This window comes from Panulirus ornatus, chromosome 37 (genome assembly GCF_036320965.1).
Source record: "Panulirus ornatus isolate Po-2019 chromosome 37, ASM3632096v1, whole genome shotgun sequence".
In the NCBI taxonomy this organism is placed as follows: domain Eukaryota; kingdom Metazoa; phylum Arthropoda; class Malacostraca; order Decapoda; family Palinuridae; genus Panulirus; species Panulirus ornatus.
In genome coordinates, this window is record NC_092260.1 from 15,405,059 (window position 1) to 15,425,523 (window position 20,465).

General features: G+C 40.0%; 1 protein-coding gene across 5 annotated transcripts in view; it reads left to right on the top strand.

Annotated features, from left to right (window-relative positions):
* The window catches only part of Dhod (dihydroorotate dehydrogenase 2), a 47,598-nt gene extending 38,912 nt beyond the window's left edge, over nucleotides 1–8,686 (top strand). For 4 of the 5 annotated variants that reach the window (XM_071683821.1, XM_071683824.1, XM_071683822.1 and 1 more), the window contains exons 5-9: nucleotides 458–641; nucleotides 4,696–4,849; nucleotides 5,956–6,115; nucleotides 6,406–6,450; nucleotides 8,147–8,686. In XM_071683821.1, the coding sequence (XP_071539922.1) occupies nucleotides 458–641; nucleotides 4,696–4,849; nucleotides 5,956–6,115; nucleotides 6,406–6,450; nucleotides 8,147–8,201 (598 nt within the window). In that variant the 3' untranslated portion in view covers nucleotides 8,202–8,686. The remainder of the gene's footprint in view (nucleotides 1–457; nucleotides 642–4,695; nucleotides 4,850–5,955; nucleotides 6,116–6,405; nucleotides 6,451–8,146) is intronic. The other variant, XM_071683823.1, reaches the window with a different exon arrangement.
* The last annotated feature ends 11,779 nt before the right edge of the window (nucleotides 8,687–20,465 follow it).

Sequence of the window (20,465 nt, forward strand, 5' to 3'; positions counted from 1 at the left end):
TCATGTGAAAGATTGAAATATTGTCTGGACATACCACAGGGGAATGCTGTAAGATATATGGAAAAGTTTAGATTGCTATAGCACAAAATTGTTCATGTGAAAGTTTGAAATCTTGTCTAGACACATTACAGGGGGATGCTGTAGGGTTTTGATTGTGTTGCAAGTGAAAATAGATGCTAAAGGTGTGACAGCAGTTATGTATGGATGGCTTTAATGAGACATTTAATGGTGCAAGTATAACTGTTGTCAATTTTGGGAAGTAGGAATGTTTCATTTTGCAGACTGAAAACATGAATGGAGATAACAAAATATGATTAAATAACCTGAATTTAATAGGTGATACCATGCAATTCTCAAGTAGTTTGGAAAGCTATTCTTTTTACCACACTGTTTAGAAAGGAAGGAGTTTATGTTTATACGATGAAACAGAATTGTGAGAAAAACTTATTATTTGCAGTCCCAACACTCCAGGATTGAGAAACTTACAACACAAGAAAGAATTGACAAGGCTGATTGAAGCAATTGTGAATGCACGAGATAGTTTACCAGGAGTACACAAGCCACCAATCTTGCTAAAGATTGCACCAGACCTCTCAGAAGATGATAAACAAGACATAGCTACTGTTGTCTTGAAAAAGGGGGTGTGTATGATATATTTTCTTTATTTTTTATTATTATGATACTGGATCACTGTTTCCTGCATCAGTGATGTAGTGCCAGGGAACAGATGAAGAATGGCCTATCCACCCATGTACATATATATTTTTGTGCATAGATGCCCATACATGCCCATATATATATATATATATATATATATATGGCCCAACCCACCCCCATACACATGTATATACATACGTCCACACACGCAAATATACATACCTACACAGCTTTCTATGGTTTACCCCAGACGCTTCACATGCCCTGATTCAATCCACTGACAGCACGTCAACCCCGGTATACCACATCGATCCAATTCACTCTATTCCTTGCCCTCCTTTCACCCTCCTGCATGTTCAGGCCCCGATCACACAAAATCTTTTTCACTCCATCTTTCCACCTCCAATTTGGTCTCCCACTTCTCCTCGTTCCCTCGACCTCCGATACATATATCCTCTTGGTCAATCTTTCCTCACTCATTCTCTCCATGTGCCCAAACCATTTCAAAACACCCTCTTCTGCTCTCTCAACCACGCTCTTTTTAATTCCACACATCTCTCTTACCCTTACATTACTTACTCGATCAAACCACCTCACACCACACATTGTCCTCAAACATCTCATTTCCAGCACATCCATCCTCCTGCGCACAACTCTATCCATAGCCCACGCCTCGCAACCATACAACATTGTTGGAACCACTATTCCTTCAAACATACCCATTTTTGCTTTCCGAGATAATGTTCTCGACTTCCACACATTCTTCAAGGCTCCCAGGATTTTCGCCCCCTCCCCCACCCTATGATTCACTTCCGCTTCCATGGTTCCATCCGCTGCCAGATCCACTCCCAGATATCTAAAACACTTTACTTCCTCCAGTTTTTCTCCATTCAAACTTACCTCCCAATTGACTTGACCCTCAACCCTACTGTACCTAATAACCTTGCTCTTATTCACATTTACTCTTAACTTTCTTCTTTCACACACTTTACCAAACTCAGTCACCAGCTTCTGCAGTTTCTCACATGAATCAGACACCAGCGCTGTATCATCAGCAAACAACAACTGACTCACTTCCCAAGCTCTCTCATCCACAACAGACTGCATACTTACCCCTCTTTCCAAAACTCTTGCATTCACCTCCCTAACAACCCCATCCATAAACAAATTAAACAACCATGGAGACATCACACACCCCTGCCGCAAACCTACATTCACTGAGAACCAATCACTTTCCTCTCTTCCTACACGTACACATGCCTTACATCCTCGATAAAAACTTTTCACTGCTTCTAACAACTTGCCTCCCACACCATATATTCTTAATACCTTCCACAGAGCATCTCTATCAACTCTATCATATGCTATCATATGCCTTCAACAGATCCATAAATGCTACATACAAATCCATTTGCTTTTCTAAGTATTTCTCACATTCTTCAAAGCAAACACCTGATCCACACATCCTCTACCACTTCTGAAACCATACTGCTCTTCCCCAATCAGATGCTCTGTACATGCCTTCACCCTCGCAATCAATACCCTCCCATATAATTTACCAGGAATACTCAACAAACTTATACCTCTGTAATTTGAGCACTCACTCTTATCCCCTTTGCCTTTGTAAATGGTACTATGCACGCATTCCGCCAATCCTCAGGCACCTCACCATGGGTCATACATACATTAAATAACCTTACCAACCAGTCAACAATACAGTCACCCCCTTTTTTAATAAATTCCACTGCAATACCATCCAAACCTGCTGCCTTGCCGGCTTTCATCTTCCACAAAGCTTTTACTACCTCTTCTCTGTTTACCAAATCATTTTCCCTAACCCTCTCACTTTGCACACCACCTCGACCAAAACACCCTATATCTGCCACTCTATCATCAAACACATTCATATATATATATATATATATATATATATATATATATATATATGAAAAAAAAAAAATATATATATATATATATATATATGGGGCAAGTATGAAGTCTGTTGGGGATGAGAGAGCTTGGGAAGTGAGTCAGTTGTTGTTCGCTGATGATACAGCGCTGGTGGCTGATTCATGTGAGAAACTGCAGAAGCTGGTGACTGAGTTTGGTAAAGTGTGTGGAAGAAGAAAGTTAAGAGTAAATGTGAATAAGAGCAAGGTTATTAGGTACAGTAGGGGTGAGGGTCAAGTCAATTGAGAGGTGAGTTTGAATGGAGAAAAACTGGAGGAAGTGAAGTGTTTTAGATATCTGGGAGTGGATCTGGCAGCGGATGGAACCATGGAAGCGGAAGTGGATCATAGGGTGGGGGAGGGGGCGAAAATTCTGGGGGCCTTGAAGAATGTGTGGAAGTCGAGAACATTATCTCGGAAAGCAAAAATGGGTATGTTTGAAGGAATAGTGGTTCCAACAATGTTGTATTGTTGTGAGGCGTGGGCTATGGATAGAGTTGTGCGCAGGAGGATGGATGTGCTGGAAATGAGATGTTTGAGGACAATGTGTGGTGTGAGGTGGTTTGATCGAGTGAGTAACGTAAGGGTAAGAGAGATGTGTGGAAATAAAAAGAGCGTGGTTGAGAGAGCAGAAGAGGGTGTTTTGAAGTGGTTTGGGCACATGGAGAGAATGAGTGAGGAAAGATTGACCAAGAGGATATATGTGTCGGAGGTGGAGGGAACGAGGAGAAGAGGGAGACCAAATTGGAGGTGGAAAGATGGAGTGAAAAAGATTTTGTGTGATCGGGGCCTGAACATGCAGGAGGGTGAAAGGAGGGCAAGGAATAGAGTGAATTGGAGCGATGTGGTATACCGGGGTTGACGTGCTGTCAGTGGATTGAATCAAGGCATGTGAAGCGTCTGGGGTAAACCATGGAAAGCTGTGTAGGTATGTATATTTGCGTGTGTGGACGTGTATGTATATACATGTGTATGGGGGGGGTTGGGCCATTTCTTTCGTCTGTTTCCTTGCGCTACCTCGCAAACGCGGGAGACAGCGACAAAGTATAAAAGAAAGAAAAAGAAAAATATATATATATTTATATTTTCTTTCTTTTTTTTTAAACTATTCGCCATTTCCCGCGTTAGCGAGGTAGCATTAAGAACAGAGGACTGGGCCTTTGAGGGAATACCCTCACCTGGCCCAATTCTCTGTTCCTTCTTTTGGAAAATTTAAAAAAAAAAAACGAGAGGGGAGGATTTCCAGTCCCCCGCTCCCTCCCCTTTTAGTCGCCTTCTACGACACGCAGGGAATACGTGGGAAGTATTCTTAATCCCCTATCCCCAGGGATAAATATATATATATATATATATATATATATATATATATATATATATATATATATATATATATATATATATATATATATTTGTTTTTTTATTATTTATTTACTTATTATACTTTGTCGCTGTCTCCTGCGTTAGTGAGGCAGCGCAAGGAAACAGACGAAAGAATGGCCCAACCCACCCACATACACATGTATATACATACATATCCACACATGCACATATACATACCTATACATTTCAACGTATACATATATATATACATACTCAGACATGTACATATATACACATGTACATAATTCATACTTGCTGCCTTTATTCATTCCCGTCATCACCCTGCAATGCATGACATGACAACCCCCGCACGCGCGCAAGGTAGCGCTAGGAAAAGACAACAAACGCCACAACAGACTGCATACTTGCCCCACTCTCCAAAATTCTTGCATTCACCTCCCTAACAACCCTATCCATTAACTAATTAACAACCATGTTTGTGTATAAGCGGATGGGCCATTCTTTGTCTGTTTCCTGGCACTACCTTGCTGATGCAGGAAACAGCGATTAAGTATAATGAAAAAATGAATAAAGATAAAAAATAGTTTTGCATCAAAGTTAAAGCCATAAATAAAATTTGAGTTTGTATTGCTGAAGTTTTTAGGACTGTCTGTAACGTAATGACAGACCATGTGAATGTGAAACATAATATCAGACTGATATATGTTAAATTTATTGCTTAACCAAACTGCCACATGATTTCCTACAGAAACAAATTGATGGCTTAATTGTGAGCAACACTACAATTACAAGACCATCGTCACTTCGGAGTACAAACAGAGATGAAGTGGGAGGTCTTAGTGGTGAGCCTCTCAAGTCCCTGGCCACACAAACTGTCAGAGACATGTATTGTCTTACACAAGGTGGGATTTAAATTAAAGATAATAACTTCTGATTATAGCACAAGAAGCTCCTTTTGAATCCTTAATTATTGATAGAGAAAATATTGTTAAGTTTGTAGAACACGGAGTGCTGCGTATAGGAACCCTATCTTTTCACCACTTATCACCTGGTGCAAGTCAATTATTGTCAGTAAAGTGAAAAACTCACAGGAGTTGAAGAGAGCAGTTACAAGGCATTAGCTTTTCAATATCTATATCTCATACATATCATCCATCGTCCCATTATCATTCCTTCTGTTTCTTTTTCCATGTTACATAAGAATCATCACATAGAGGAATAGATATGTTTCATCCTTGTTTGTATTAGTCCTGTTAGCCAGCATCTTGTAAATGGAAGAAATGTTTCCCTGAGGTACTGATAAAATCTTTTTGTTTCTTCCACAATCTTTTTCATTATGCCTGTGTCAGTAAACAATAGAAATTTTTTTCTTTGAACAAGGACTTTCTACTCCTTAATTTCATAAATCAAACACAAAGTCTTTTGGCAGAAATAGCTTACCCTTCCAGCTTCATGTATAGCCACCCACTTTATCCCCACCACTCACATGCTGTGTCTGTTTTGGTGGTGGTGTGTGTGGATCATATTCACCATCACCATCTCTCTCAATGTCACTATACCTTCCATCATCTCTTACCAGTAGACTTAGTTGATCTGAGTTATGGTAAGCATGAATATCAGCATAATAAGTGGGGTGAGAATGGCATGGCAGCAGCCTGGAGTTATTGTACAGCCCACTGTGTCATGGTCAACAACACTGATTCATAGTGTAAAAAATGCCCATATCTTATGACAACATTATGAATAATACCAATTAAGTCTTCTGTCATTAATATTTGCCTGCCAAGCTCCTCCCCAGTTTTGAATGCAGAAACCATATATGTACCAGCTGCAGTGAACCCTTGTTCCTTAGGACCACATATATACCAGCTGCAGTGAATGGATTAATGTTAAATTGTATATTAAATATTTGCATTTTTAGTTTATGTGTATCAGTTAATGTTTTAACACAGAAATATTGATATCTATAGTGCTTTTATCTTCATTACTTTATTTGCTCTTTTAACAGGATCAGTACCTATCATTGGTGTGGGTGGTGTCACAAGTGGCAGAGATGCTTATGAAAAGATACGTGCAGGAGCCAGTCTAGTTCAGATTTACACTAGTCTCATTTACCATGGTCCTCCAGTGGTACAGAGAATCACGGATGAAATGGAAGAGCTTTTGAGGTAATATCTGTGAAAGACTTAGCATTTGAATTTTGATGTTCTTTGCATCATTCAAGACCAATTTGAGGAATTCCCTCTACAAATGATTTAGCTTTCCGGGTGTATGGGAAGATCACACAGCTAACCTGGTAGAGAATGCCTTCATTGGTGCCAATATAATACTGTTTTTCTTTGTCATGTAGATACTAGTGACTTATGCAAGGAAAGATTGGAGGAGTATCTGAAGAAATATTGCTAAATTCTTTTGTGTGTAAAGGAGCAAAAGTTACTGTACAGTATTTTAATTTCAGGAGTACTTCCCCATGGTTAGCACCAAGGGTGCCTTCTTCAGTAAGGTATTCAGTCTTCATAATCGATTGGTCAGTCTTTGTTCACTGGAGGAAGTTACATTCATAAACTTGTAGCTGCCTGCATCCTTAGGCTTGGACTGAGATAATTGCAGAGGATGGGCTACAACAGAACAAATTAGATGCTACCCATATATATATATACACATGTATATACATACACATCCACACATGCACATATACATACCTATACACCTCAGTGTATACATATATATACACACATAGACATATACATATGTACACATGTACATAATTCATACTGTCTGCCCTTATTCATTCCCGTCGCCAGCCCGCCACACATGAAATGACAAGCCCCTCCCCCCCCCGCATGTGCGCGAGGTAGCGCTAGGAAAAGACAACAAAGGCCACATTTGTTCAAACTCAGTCTCTAGCTGTCATGTATAATGCACCGAAACCACAGCTCCCTTTCCACATCCAGGCCCCACAAAACTTTCCATGGTTTACCCCAGACGCTTCACATGCCCTGGTTCAATCCATTGACAGCACGTCGACCCCGGTATACCACATCGTTCCAGTTCACTCTATTCCTTGCACGCCTTTCACCCTCCTGCATGTTCAGGCCGCGATTGCTCAAAATCTTTTTCACTCCATCTTTCCACCTCCAATTTCGTCTCCCACTTCTTCTTGTTCCCTCCATCTCTGACACATATATCCTCTTTGTCAATCTTTCCTTACTCATTCTCTCCATGTGACCAAAGCATTTCAATACACCCTCTTCTGCTCTCTCAACCACACTCTTTTTATTACCACACATCTCTCTTACTCTTTCATTACTTACTCGATCAAACTATCTCACACCACATATTTTCCTCAAACATCTCATTTCCAACGCATACACCCTCCTCTACACAACCTTATCTATAGCCCACGCCTCGCAACCATATAACATTGTTGGAACCACTATTCCTTCAAACATACCCATTTTTGCTCTCCGAGATAACATTCTCACCTTCCACACATTCTTCAACACTCCTAGAATCTTCACCCCCTCCCCCACCCTGTGACTCACTTCTGCTTCCATGGTTCCATCCACTGCTAAATCCACTCCCAGATATCTAAAACATCTCATTTCCAACGCATACACCCTCCTCTGCACAACCTTATCTATAGCCCACACCTCGCAACCATATAACATTGTTGGAACCACTATTCCTTCAAACATACCCATTTTTGCTTTCCAAGATAACGTTCTCGACTTCCACACATTTTTCAATACCACATATTGTCCTCAAACATCTCATTTCCATGTGTATATACATATATACACATTTACATATTCATACTTGCTTGCCTTCATCCATTCCTGACACTACCCCTCCCCACAGGAAATAGCATTACTACCCCCTTCCTCAGTGAGGTAGTGCCAGGAAAACAGAGAAAAAGATTCCGCATTCGTTCACACTCAGTCTCTAGCTGTCATGTGTGATGCACCAAAACCACAGCTCTCTATCCACATCCAGGCCCCACAGACCTTATTTAATCTTTTTATGTAAGTCATGAGTCAACCAACAGGTAACAAGTGGACATAGGCAAATCATGAATGAATCAGCTTGTATAGTGATAGACAAATCTTAACAGTGCTTTGAAGCAGTTCTTTTAATCAAGTCAAAACTGTCATTACAGATAACTTCCATCTTCAGCTGATTTTTCTCTCTCTCTCCAGGCATGATGGTTTCATCACAGTGGGTGAGGCAGTGGGGGTTGATTGCAGGATATGAAGAAACAAAGTTAAAGTTTTTATATACTGCTATTTTTGTTGTGCCATAGTTTGATAAGAATTATGTATCGGTTACACATCTTTGATTTTGTTTTGTTTAGTTTTTAGTTTTTCTCTAATTGTATCTAAACCAGGTTTTCTAACATGAACTTCAGACATTAGAGAATATGCTTCAATCACTGACCAGTTTATTTAGAGTACTTCAATATATACTTTGACTTTGCTGTTAAAATATATTCATCCCTTGCACATTTCATGTGTGGGCATAGCATTGCTTACACATGACCAGAGGTGAGTCACATAGGAGAGATCACCAATAGATTCAGCACAGTAAAATTACATTAATTTTGTTTAATCTAGATTATTTAGTTTATCTCCAGTAGGATCCTATTCAAGTTCTGTAACCAGGACTTTATACCTTGGAAAGTATGCTTCACTCATTGACTAGCGTATACAGAGTACTTCAATATAGACATTTATATTTGCTATTGAAATGTATTTATTCCCTACACATTTCATGTGTGGCACAGCGCTTCAAGCTCACAACCAGAGGTGATCCACATGAGAGAGATCACTAATACATTTAACACATCAAAATCCTTACTGAATATTTGAAAGAATGTAATCTAAGTGTTTGAGACAGTGAGAGTTCAAGAGAGTTTCAAATACTTTGGAGATAGCAGAGGTGAGAACAATAGGGTAATAGTTGTGGTTGTTAGAGCTGTCTCCTTTTTAGGGATGGGCTGCACCAAGGCATGCTTCCAAGCAGAAGGAAAAGTCTGGGTTTTTAGACAAAAGCAAAATAAGCAAGCAAGGATTAATGCTAGTTCAGAGGCACACTCCCTTAGAACTGGGAGAGTTATGCCACCTGAGCAATAAGCCTTGTCAACCAAAAGCTGGGAGAGTACATAGGAGATTCTGAACAATGAGAATATAAATGACATATGTTCAGTGTGAGGAAACGGGGCAAAGGATTAGATGCATAATTATCTGAAGTAGAATTTGAGTAAGATAGGATATGGTACCAAAAAAGTTTCTTTATCAACAGAAGTTACAAATAGATTGGAAAAAAAGGAAAGGTTGAAATACAGAAATTTTTGATGATATTGGTTAAAGACCAAAATGATTTGTCATTACAGGAAGCACAGTAAGCACACTTTCTTTTTGTGTTAGTGTACTTTGTAAAGAACAGTTTTACAAGGGCCACAAGCAGAAATGAAAGTGTAGTGGGTGTCAGGGGAAGGGAAGAGTTTTATGGTCTGGCACACACCATTGCTGATGCAGCTGGCATAAGAACAGGAGTGATCAAATCACAGTTAGGGGGGGAAAGTTTAAGATGGGATCTAGGACTCCAATCCAGCATAGATAACCTCTGCTGTGTGTTCTGCTCAAGCATCCCAACCAGAAAAGCAGTCACCTATCCCAGGGAAAGTCAATAAGAATAACATTTGAGCTGTCCCAAAATGGCAAAGTTGGCATTTAAAGGGGAGGATAGAATGTAGAGATGCTCAATTCATGGACAAATTGGAAAACATACATAAATACTTGAGTATTTGCTAGATTACCAGTTTAGCTTTACATCACAATTAGTTTTGAAAACTGGTTTTGATTTATAATTCAACTTCCATACAAGTAGCAATTCATGCATTCCCCAGCAGCAGACCAATTTAATATTTGTATATTTTTTATGATATCCCTGGGGATAGGGGAGAAAGAATACTTCCCACGTATTCCCTGCGTGTCGTAGAAGGCGACTAAAAGGGGAGGGAGCGGGGGGCTGGAAATCCTCCCCTCTCGTTTTTTTTTAATTTTCCAAAAGAAGGAACAGAGAAGGGGGCCAGGAGAAGATATTCCCTCAAAGGCCCAGTCCTCTGTTCTTAACGCTACCTCGCTATTGCGGGAAATGGCGAATAGTATGAAAAGAAAAAAAAATATTTTTTATGTATTTTTTCATACATATTCACCATTTCCCCCATTAGTTAGGTAGCGTTAAGAACAGAGGACTGAGCCTTACTTGGCCCCCTTCTCTGATCCTTCTTTTGGAAAATTAAAGATGGGAGGGAAGGATTTCCAGCCCCCACTCCCTCTCCTTTTAGTCGCCTTCAATGACAAGCAGGGAATACGTGGGAAGTATTATTTCTTCCCAATGCCCAGGGATGATTTATATATGGGCTATAGATAGGGTTGTACAGAGGAGGGTGGATGTGTTGGAAATTAAATGTTTAAAGACAATACGTGGTGTGAAGTGGTTTGCTCGAGTAAATAATGAAAGGGTAGGAGAGATGTATGGAAATAAAAAGAGTGTAGTTGAAAGAGCAGAAGAGGGTGTGTTGAAATGGTTTAGACATATCGAGATAATGAGCGAGGAAAGGTTGACAAAGAGGATGTATGTGTCAGAGGTGGAGGGAACAAGGAGAAGCGGAGGACCAAATTGGAGGTGGAAGGATGGAGTGAAAAAGATTTTGAGCAATCGGTGCCTGAACATACAGGAGGGTTAAGGCAGGCAAGGAAAAGAGTGAATTGGAATGATGTGGTATACCTAGGTCAGTGTGCTGTCATTAGACTAAACCAGGGCATGTGAAGCGTCTGGAGTAAACAATGGAAAGGTCTGTGGTTTTGGTGCATTATACGCGACAGCTAGAGACTGAGTGCGAACGAATGTGGCCATTTTTGTCTTTTCCTGGTGCTACCTCGCTGAAGAGTGGAGTGGCAGTGCTGTTTCCTTTGGTGCGGGAAAGCAACAGGAATGGATTAAGGCAAGCAATTATGAATATGTACATGTGTTTATATGTAAATGCCTGTGTGTGTATGTATATGTTGATATGTATATGTATGTATATGGGCATTTTTGTTTATATGTGTGTACATGAGAGGATGGGCCATTTTTCGTCTGTTTCCTAGCACTACCCTGCTGACACGGGAAACACCGATTATGTATAATAATAAAATATTTATACAGCACTGGTGGCTGATTCAGTGAAAAACTGCAGAAGTTGGTTACTGAGTTTGGTAAAGTGTGTGAAAGAAGGAAGTTGAGAGTAAACGTGAACAAGTGCAAGGTTATTAAGTTCAGAAGGGTTGAGGGACAAGTTAACTGGGAGGTACGTTTGAAAAGAGCAAAACTGGAGGAAGTGAAGTGTTTTAGATATCTGGGAGTGGACTTAGCACCAGATGGAACCATGGAAGCGGAAGTGAGTCACAGGGTAGGGGAGGGAGCGAAGGTTTTGGGAGAGTTGAAGAATGTGTGGAAGGCGAGAACATTATTTCGGAGAGCAGAAATGGGTATGTTTAAAGGAATAGTGGTTTCAGCAAAGTTATATGGTTGTGAGGCATGGGCTGTAGATAGGGTTGTGTGGAGGAGGGTGAATGTGTTGGAAATGAAATAATTTGAACAATATGTGGTGTGAGGTGGTTTGATTGAGTAGGTAATGAAAGGGTAAGAGAGATGTGTGGTTAAGAGAGCAGAAGAGGGTGTTGAAATGGTTTGGACACATGGAGAGAATGAGTGAGGGAAGAGTGACAAAGAAGATAAATGTGTCAGAGGTGGAGGGAAGAAGGAGAAGCAGGAGACCAAATTGGAGGAGGAAGGATGGAGTGAAAAAGATGTTGAGCGATCTGGGCCTGAACATACTGGAGGGTGAAAGGCGTGCAAGGAGTGAATTGGAACGATGTGGTACACCAGGGCCGATGTGCTGTCATTAGATTGAACCAGGGCATGTGAAGCGTTTGGGGTAAACCATGGAAAGGTTTGTGGGTCCTGGATGTGGAAAGTTAGCTTTGGTTTTGGTGCAATACACATGAGAGCTAGAGACTGAGTGTGAATGAATGTGGGCATTTTTTGTCTCTTCATGGCACTGCCTTGCTGGAGGGGGGGAATGCTATTTCGTGTGTGGCGGGATGGCGACGGGAATGGATGAGGGCAGTAAGTATGGATTACTTGTGTATATATGTATATGTCTGTATATGTATACATATGTATTTGTTGGAATGTATATGTGCATGTGTGTGGGTATTATGTATATACATGTGTATGTGGGTGGGTTGGGCCTTTCCTCGTCTGTTTCCCTGCACTACCTTGCACACATGGGAGATGTCGGTCAAGTATAATAAATAGATAATATATAAATATTTATATTCATTATTTATTATACATAATCGCTGTTTCCTGCGTCAGCGAGGTAGTGTCAGGAAACAGGCGAAGAAAGAATGGCCCATCCACTCATATTCACATACATGTACATAAATGCCCACATATGCACATACATATCAACATATACATACATATACATGCACATACACAGACATTACATATGTACCCATGTACATATTCATACTTGCTTGCCTTCATCCATTCCTTTCGCTACCCTTCCCCACAAAAAAACAGCATCACTATCCCCTGCTTCAGCGAGGCAGCACCAGGAATACAGAAAAAAAGGCCCCATTTGTTCACATTCAGTCTCTAGCTGTCATGTGTAATGCACCAAAACCACAGCTCCCTATCCACATCCAGGCCCCACAGACCTTTCCATGGTTTACCCCAGATGCTTCACATGCCCTGGTTCAGTCCATTGACAACACATCAACCCTGGTATACAATATCGTTCCCATTCGTTCTATTCCTTGCACACCTCTCACCCTCCTGTATGTTCAGGCCTCGATCGCTCAAAATCTTTTTCACTTCATCCTTCCACCTCCAATTTAGTCTCCCGCTTCTTGTTCCCTCCACCTCTGACACATGTATCCTCTTTGTCAATCTTTCCTCACTCATTCTCTCCATATGTCCAAACCATTGCAACACACCCATTCCTGCTCTTTCAACCATGCTCTTTTTATTTCCACACATCTCTCTTACCCTTACATTAATTAACTGATCAAATCACTTCACACCACATATTGTCCTCAAACATTCCATTTCCAACACATCCACCCTCCTCCATACAACCCTATCTATAGCCCATGCCTTGTAACCATATAACATTGTTGGAACTACTAATCTTTCAAACATTCCCACTTTGCTAAGAGATAACTTTCTCTCCTTCCATGCATTCTGTGATATAAGTTAAGGCAACAGTGGTGAGAGTTATAATTATAGTGAAAATCTGAGGTTGACATGAAAAAGTACTAGAAACACCTTCAAAAAATCAACTTATAAAAACTTCAACCATTTTTAGCAGTCTAGATTTACTGTCATATTTAGCGATCTAATCAAAATATATTGTTTACACCCATGATTGAGCATCATGCAAACTGTCAAAGAATATCATGCACATGTTGGACTAAATGACCATATTTGCCTCCACCTGATTATGCCCTCAAGCAGTTCTCCCATTCAATCTCTAACAGCAGACCAATTCAATATTTGTACATTTGTTTTATGCCTCTTGGCTGCTAGGGGAGTTTAGGTAAGGTTTCCACTGGTTCAAGGTGAGTTTGATTTAGAAAAAAGTTTTTACTGATAATAAAACCCCACATATTCCCTAAAACACTTAACCCTTACTACTGCCATATTGAAAACAGATGAAACATAATGTTTCATATATTATACACCACTAGCAGTATTTTTTAGAGATGTATTGGATGTCTGAATTCAGAGATCCACAGATGCAGATGTATATGCAGATATCATGCTTATGTATTTTGCTGATGTGGATATCAGTTTTTAAAAACAGCAGATGCAGATGCAAATGTCAGACTATGACATTCTCACAGATGCTGATATTTTCAGCATATTTTGTTATATAATGTAATAGATTAAGAATTATTCATTCATTATAGAACATCAATCATTTTCAGATGGCATCTACTTTCGTTACAAAGTATTGTGTGATTGTAGTTTCTTATTGTTTCAGCCACACAAGTTGTGTATTACCAGAATGTGGGACAGGAACCCAACTTGTCGTGCATCACACCAACCACTTTCCCCAGCCTCCACCCTTATGAAAGTGGTTAACTTAACTCCTAACCTATTAACAGCTGTTCTTTCATCACATAGTCATTCAGTATTTAAAGTTCAAGGTAGGCAAACTTTTTTTCAAAAACAAAATTTTCTCTGCATTTTCTGATAAAAGTTGCTTACATTTTGCATCATAGATCAAGCCAGCACCACTGAATAACTGCTTACTTGGGATGCTGCTTGGGGGATAGCAAAGATATGGCAAGTGGCCGTCGCCAAATCAGAGTAGATTGAGATTTCCTCTCTTCTTTTCACCATTGCAAGCTGTCTTTGCCTGTTCCATTGACTCTTTTCCTTGTGATTTATTATTTATTTATTATACTTAGTCGCTGTCTCCCGCGTTAGCGAGGTAGCGCAAGGAAACAGACGAAAGAATGGCCCAAACCACCCACATACCCATGTATATACAGAATCGCCCACACACGCACATACCTCTCAATATTTTTCATTGCACCCATCTTTGCTGCATGTGTCTCTTCTGCTTCATCATCACTACTGGAAGAAAGAATGGAGGTCATTGCTCTGTCCAAAGTTCCATAGGTGTTGGTTGTGTTATTTTTTGTTGTCTTCTTTTCTGGTTGGTTTGTCGTCTTCATTTCCTTGGTGCTCAGCAGAGTCAGCTCTTTACATAGTCTGGCAACTGATGATTTCACTTGATTAGTGATGTGAAAAGAAGGAAAGAGTTTACTTTTATATCTAGGCTCAAGATATGTTGCAACTCTGTACAGACCTCTTTCAAGCCAGGAAAATCTTTTTTTCAGCATCAACTGGCATTGTTTATAAGATATATATATATGGTGTGGGAGGAAAGTTGTTAGAAGCAGTGAAAAGTTTTTATCGAGGATGTAAGGCATGTGTACGTGTAGGAAGAGAGGAAAGTGATTGGTTCTCAGTGAATGTAGGTTTGCGGCAGGGGTGTGTGATGTCTCCATGGTTGTTTAATTTGTTTATGGATGGGGTTGTTTGGGAGGTAAATGCAAGAGTTTTGGAAAGAGGGGCAAGTATGATGTCTGTTGGGGATGAGAGAGCTTGGGAAGTGAGTCAGTTGTTGTTCGCTGATGATACAGCGCTGGTGGCTGATTCATGTGAGAAACTGCAGAAGCTGGTGACTGAGTTTGGAAAAGTGTGTGGAAGAAGAAAGTTAAGAGTAAATGTGAATAAGAGCAAGGTTATTAGGTACAGTAGGGTTGAGGGTCAAGTCAATTGGGAGGTGAGTTTGAATGGAGAAAAACTGGAGGAAGTGAAGTGTTTTAGATATCTGGGAGTGGATCTGGCAGCGGATGGAACCATGGAAGCGGAAGTGGATCATAGGGTGGGGGAGGGGGCGAAAATCCTGGGGGCCTTGAAGAATGTGTGGAAGTCGAGAACATTATCTCGGAAAGCAAAAATGGGTATGTTTGAAGGAATAGTGGTTCCTACAATGTTGTATGGTTGCGAGGCGTGGGCTATGGATAGAGTTGTGCGCAGGAGGATGGATGTGCTGAAAATGAGATGTTTGAGGACAATGTGTGGTGTGAGGTGGTTTGATCGAGTGAGTAACGTAAGGGTAAGAGAGATGTGTGGAAATAAAAAGAGCGTGGTTGAGAGAGCAGAAGAGGGTGTTTTGAAGTGGTTTGGGCACATGGAGAGGATGAGTGAGGAAAGATTGACCAAGAGGATATATGTGTCGGAGGTGGAGGGAACAAGAAGAGGGAGACCAAATTGGAGGTGGAAAGATGGAGTGAAAAAGATTTTGTGTGATCGGGGCCTGAACATGCAGGAGGGTGAAAGGAGGGCAAGGAATAGAGTGAATTGGATCGATGTGGTATACCGGGGTTGACGTGCTGTCAGTGGATTGAATCAGGGCATGTGAAGTGTCTGGGGTAAACCATGGAAAGCTGTGTAGGTATGTATATTTGCGTGTGTGGACGTATGTATACACATGTGTATGGGGGGGGGGGGGGGGGTTGGGCCATTTCTTTCGTCTGTTTCCTTGCGCTACCTCGCAAACGCGGGAGACAGCGACAAAGTATAATAAAAAATAAAAAAAATAATATATTACCTGTGTTGCTTTTATATCTTTGGGTGACTCAATCATTGATTCGATATTTAGTTCAGAGCCAGAAACAGGTATCAGTTGTTTCAGAAACTTCCTATGTACTTGGTTGAAGAGTGGTTTTCAAAGTAACTATAAGAGGTATCATATCTCCTACTGTAGATGGATGTTCGAGTTACTCATCATTTTGTTAACAAGTAGGAACCAGCCATCCGTTCAACAGATCCAAAATCAGGACCATCATCCTGGGTTATTGGCTACAGAAGACCTTCCTCGCTCCCTGATCGCAGTCAGCGATTTTTTTCCCATTTCTTTAATGGGTCAAGTTCCATTTTATACCTTAGTGTTTTACACTGGGATATGACCACAGACCTTAGATGTCAAATTAGCTCTGTAGGTAATTATGGAATTAGTGATGTGAGAGCTGGTAAATGCTCCTCTAAAGAGTCTATTCCTTCATCGGGAATAATTGTAGCACCATAAGTTATGGGACTGTCCCTTGCAGCACAAGTATCTGCTAGACATTTGCCTTAATGGTGTAAATCATGCTTTTGATACTACTGAGAAATGGTTCCAAGAACTGTTGAATCTGGGGACGTCGATGTTCAGGACGCAGAAGGAACTGTGATCATGATTGAGGGCACTCAAATGGAGAATATGAAATTCGAGTAACTAGTTGACTTAAATATTCAAATGACTCAAAGGCACTACGAACTCTGTGATAGAATACTAGACTCCAAGGTATCTATTTACAAATCTCCCAGTAGACTCTTCCAGTTAACCCAGGACTTGAGAACAATAGACGATTTTTTATCCAAGATACCGAACCTTTTTCCTATGGCATTGTGAATTGTATGATTCCGTATAATCTTTCCGTCAGTTATTTATTTCTCGCACATAAATGAGCCTTTCTGAAGCTTGGCGAGTGAACAATCCTGTACTCACCCCCTCGACCAAATTGTGGATACGCCCATGTGTATTTGTAGATCAAAGTTCAGCAGCTAGATAGTGTAAACTTAACAGTACAGTTATGGTAGTTGAATATGAAATAAGTACTATTTCCTTAAGTTTACTCAGGCGTATAATTACAACTGAAATCGCTTCTGGCATTGCTTTTCCAACAGTGATGTGAATCACGTTATTAGTGTTGCCTACCCGAAATTTTGTTTTTGGTTCAAATATCCCTAAAGAAATATGAGCAACACCCAAAAACGCTTTTGGTCCAAATATCCATAAAGAAATATTGAAAACTCCCTACTTGTCCCTTCATCATTTAAACATTTTTTCAACAAGAAATGCACAAAATGTTTCCTTAGACGATCAAGTTTCATGGAGAAAAGGGAATCAAATAATGAACGCAATGACATTTAATTAAGGTTTATTAGAGAAAAATAACTTTTTCAATATGCATCTAATTTTCTAAATTCCTCATAAGAATAGGAAAAAATGTTTACACCTTGTTTCCTATATAGTTAACTTGACGTTTCATGAACTAGGTAGCTCCTTTATTCATGATCATACGCGGGTGAAAATACAAGGTATATTATGGAAGAGGAATAGTAAATAAGTAGAACTGACATATTTTTTGCCATTATATCGTATGTGGATATTTATCATCACCGCCAATGAAACATCATTACACTTACAGAATTTCATAATCAGGACACCAGCATAACTAACTTTAAGGCCTAAAGGAAAGGCAACAGAAAAGCTATTCTTGTGTGATCATACATTTGTTGGTTATAAAATGTCAAGTGCCTCTCTTCAAACTCCTTTGCAAAGTAATACAGTTTTTATCTTTGGATTTCATATGAGAATTAATAAATAGTAAGGATTGTAATAACAGGTCCCATACTTTTTTTTTCTGCATGTGACAGAGAATAGCCTCTCGGTTTCTGCAATGGAATGTAGTAAAGTTAGGATGAGCTTTGCTAGAGAGGCAAGGTTAAAAAAAAAAATATATTGGTCTGAAAAATTCCTTAGTTTGGAAAGATACAACTAAAGTTCTGTACATCTTTTCTAAGAAGCAGATTAAATTCTGTACATCTTTTCTAAGAAGCAGATTACGTTCATCAGCATTGAACTATGCTGGCAAATCCTCCCACTCTCAATATCCCTCGAGATTTTAGGAATGTTCATGTTTTCTTACCAAATTATCTAGCTTTGGTAGAGTTTTGCTAGCATCAAAATCGAATGCAATCTTAGGAGATATGAATTTCATTTCCTTAAACAGGATCAAAGAGAGGAAATTTTCTTTTAAGCTAAACAAATGTTTGATTAAAAGGGGAGCGATCTCATCCTGAAACGCTAATTATTTTCATCAAGAGAAGACGAAATTGACACTAACTTGCTTAGGAGGAAGATCTTTGACAAATCATCTACAAACTCTGGATTGATGAAATTCTTACATATCATCCTTGTCACTGATACTGTCATCTTGTAGGATAGCTGTCAAGCTGCTTTTACTCTGAAATAATGTATTCATTTGATTGAGAAAGAGTTTTCTTGTATTTTCATCGAAGAAAACGAATAGGTGAAGCAGGGACTTTATACTGCCATGAAGTACACGAAATTTCTCTTGTTACTTTTCTTACAGGAAAATATACTGATTATCAATTAATGTCTAAAATCCCTCGGTTTGTAAAAATTTTACCTATGTGTCCCTACTCCTTTGAATATTAATGAAAAGTTCCTAAGTTACCGAGACAACACTGAATTATGTCGCCATAACTTCAGATGATCCAGCGAGTCGGGGTTACACCACTGATACATGGTCCGCCATACTATAAGCGGATACTCAAACGACCTCTGTCCCGACCACTCGTTTTCGCCTACATCGTCTACTGTAACCTTAACCGGTCTATATTGTTGAAAAATAAGTACAATTCATCGGAAATATTGGAAAGCTTTAAAACTGGTTACAGCAGTAATCTACATCGTTATTACGTGTCAACAATAACCCAGCCAAACAACCTATTCGATGGTCAAATTGCCGGTCCTGAGTCTTGCTTCCAAAGGCCTCGCTCACATACCGTCAGTTCTAGCTTGTCCTCCTTGTGGTTCAGACGTAGAGTACGCCTGTATGATACGTTGGTTACACTTAGTGATAGCGAACAAGTAGATAACGTTCACAAAGAGCAGCACGAGTGTAAATACGGAGCAAATCACATGGCAGTGTTACAGTGAGTGATTTATTTTCTGAGGAATATATGAATAATACACATTAGATATATTGTTATATATCAGATAATACAAAAATGTGATGTTTAGGAAAACACTGAATACTACAGGAACTCACTTGACTTAAGGAAATGATAACCAATAACTGAATTAAACCACAAGCCTCCTGTGAGTCAGGCTTTGGAATTGGCTGTACTCACGTGTCACTCATGACTACATTTACATTTCACTCATGGCTGTACTTGTAATGTCCCTCTGGCTGTACTTATGTTACTCATAGCTGTGCTCACGTGTCACTCTGGCTTACTTACGTGTTACTCCTGGCTGTACTAACGTGTCACTTTGGTTTACTTACGTGTCACTTATAGCTGTACTTACGTGTCACTCATAGCTGTACCTACATACTACTCATGGCTGTACTCATTGTCATTCATGACTATCCTTGAATGTCGTTTGTGGCTGTACCTATATGTCACTCACAGCTGTGCTCACACGTCTCTCACGACTGTAATCACGGATCACTCATGGCTGTACGTACATTTCTTTCTGTTTCATCAAAATAGGATTACTGGGCTGGTCCTGTGATCTTGTACGCATCAGACACTCACTCAAACCTCACTTATTTCCTTCACACCAGTTCTCTTGCTATGCATCGTCTACATAATCGTTTTTAAATGTAATTATGACAGAGTCCAACAAACCTTTGACAACTGGTCTTCGGCATCATAGGAAGGTGTTAAGGGTTCCCGCACGAGTCTTCTACCAGTGAGAGAGAGGGCTCAGACAATAGTAGTACGGGTCCCTCCCATGACCTTTCCCTTTCTGATACTCCTGCCTCTTTTTCTATTCATTATACCAACGTTCGTGGTCTCTCTTGTAACCTCTCTTGTTGAACACCATCTGTCAAGTACCTCTCGTAATGTTACTTCTCTCTGAGACCCAGTTGTCTAATGATGTTCTCACTAGCCTCTTTCTCATTAATTTATAATCTCCAAGTCCCCCTCCTTCACTTTGCTCCCTCATATCTAGCTTCCTTTCTGGCCGATCTCTCTCCGTGGTTGTTGATAGAGCAGCCCCTCCCCCTTTCTCCATAAACA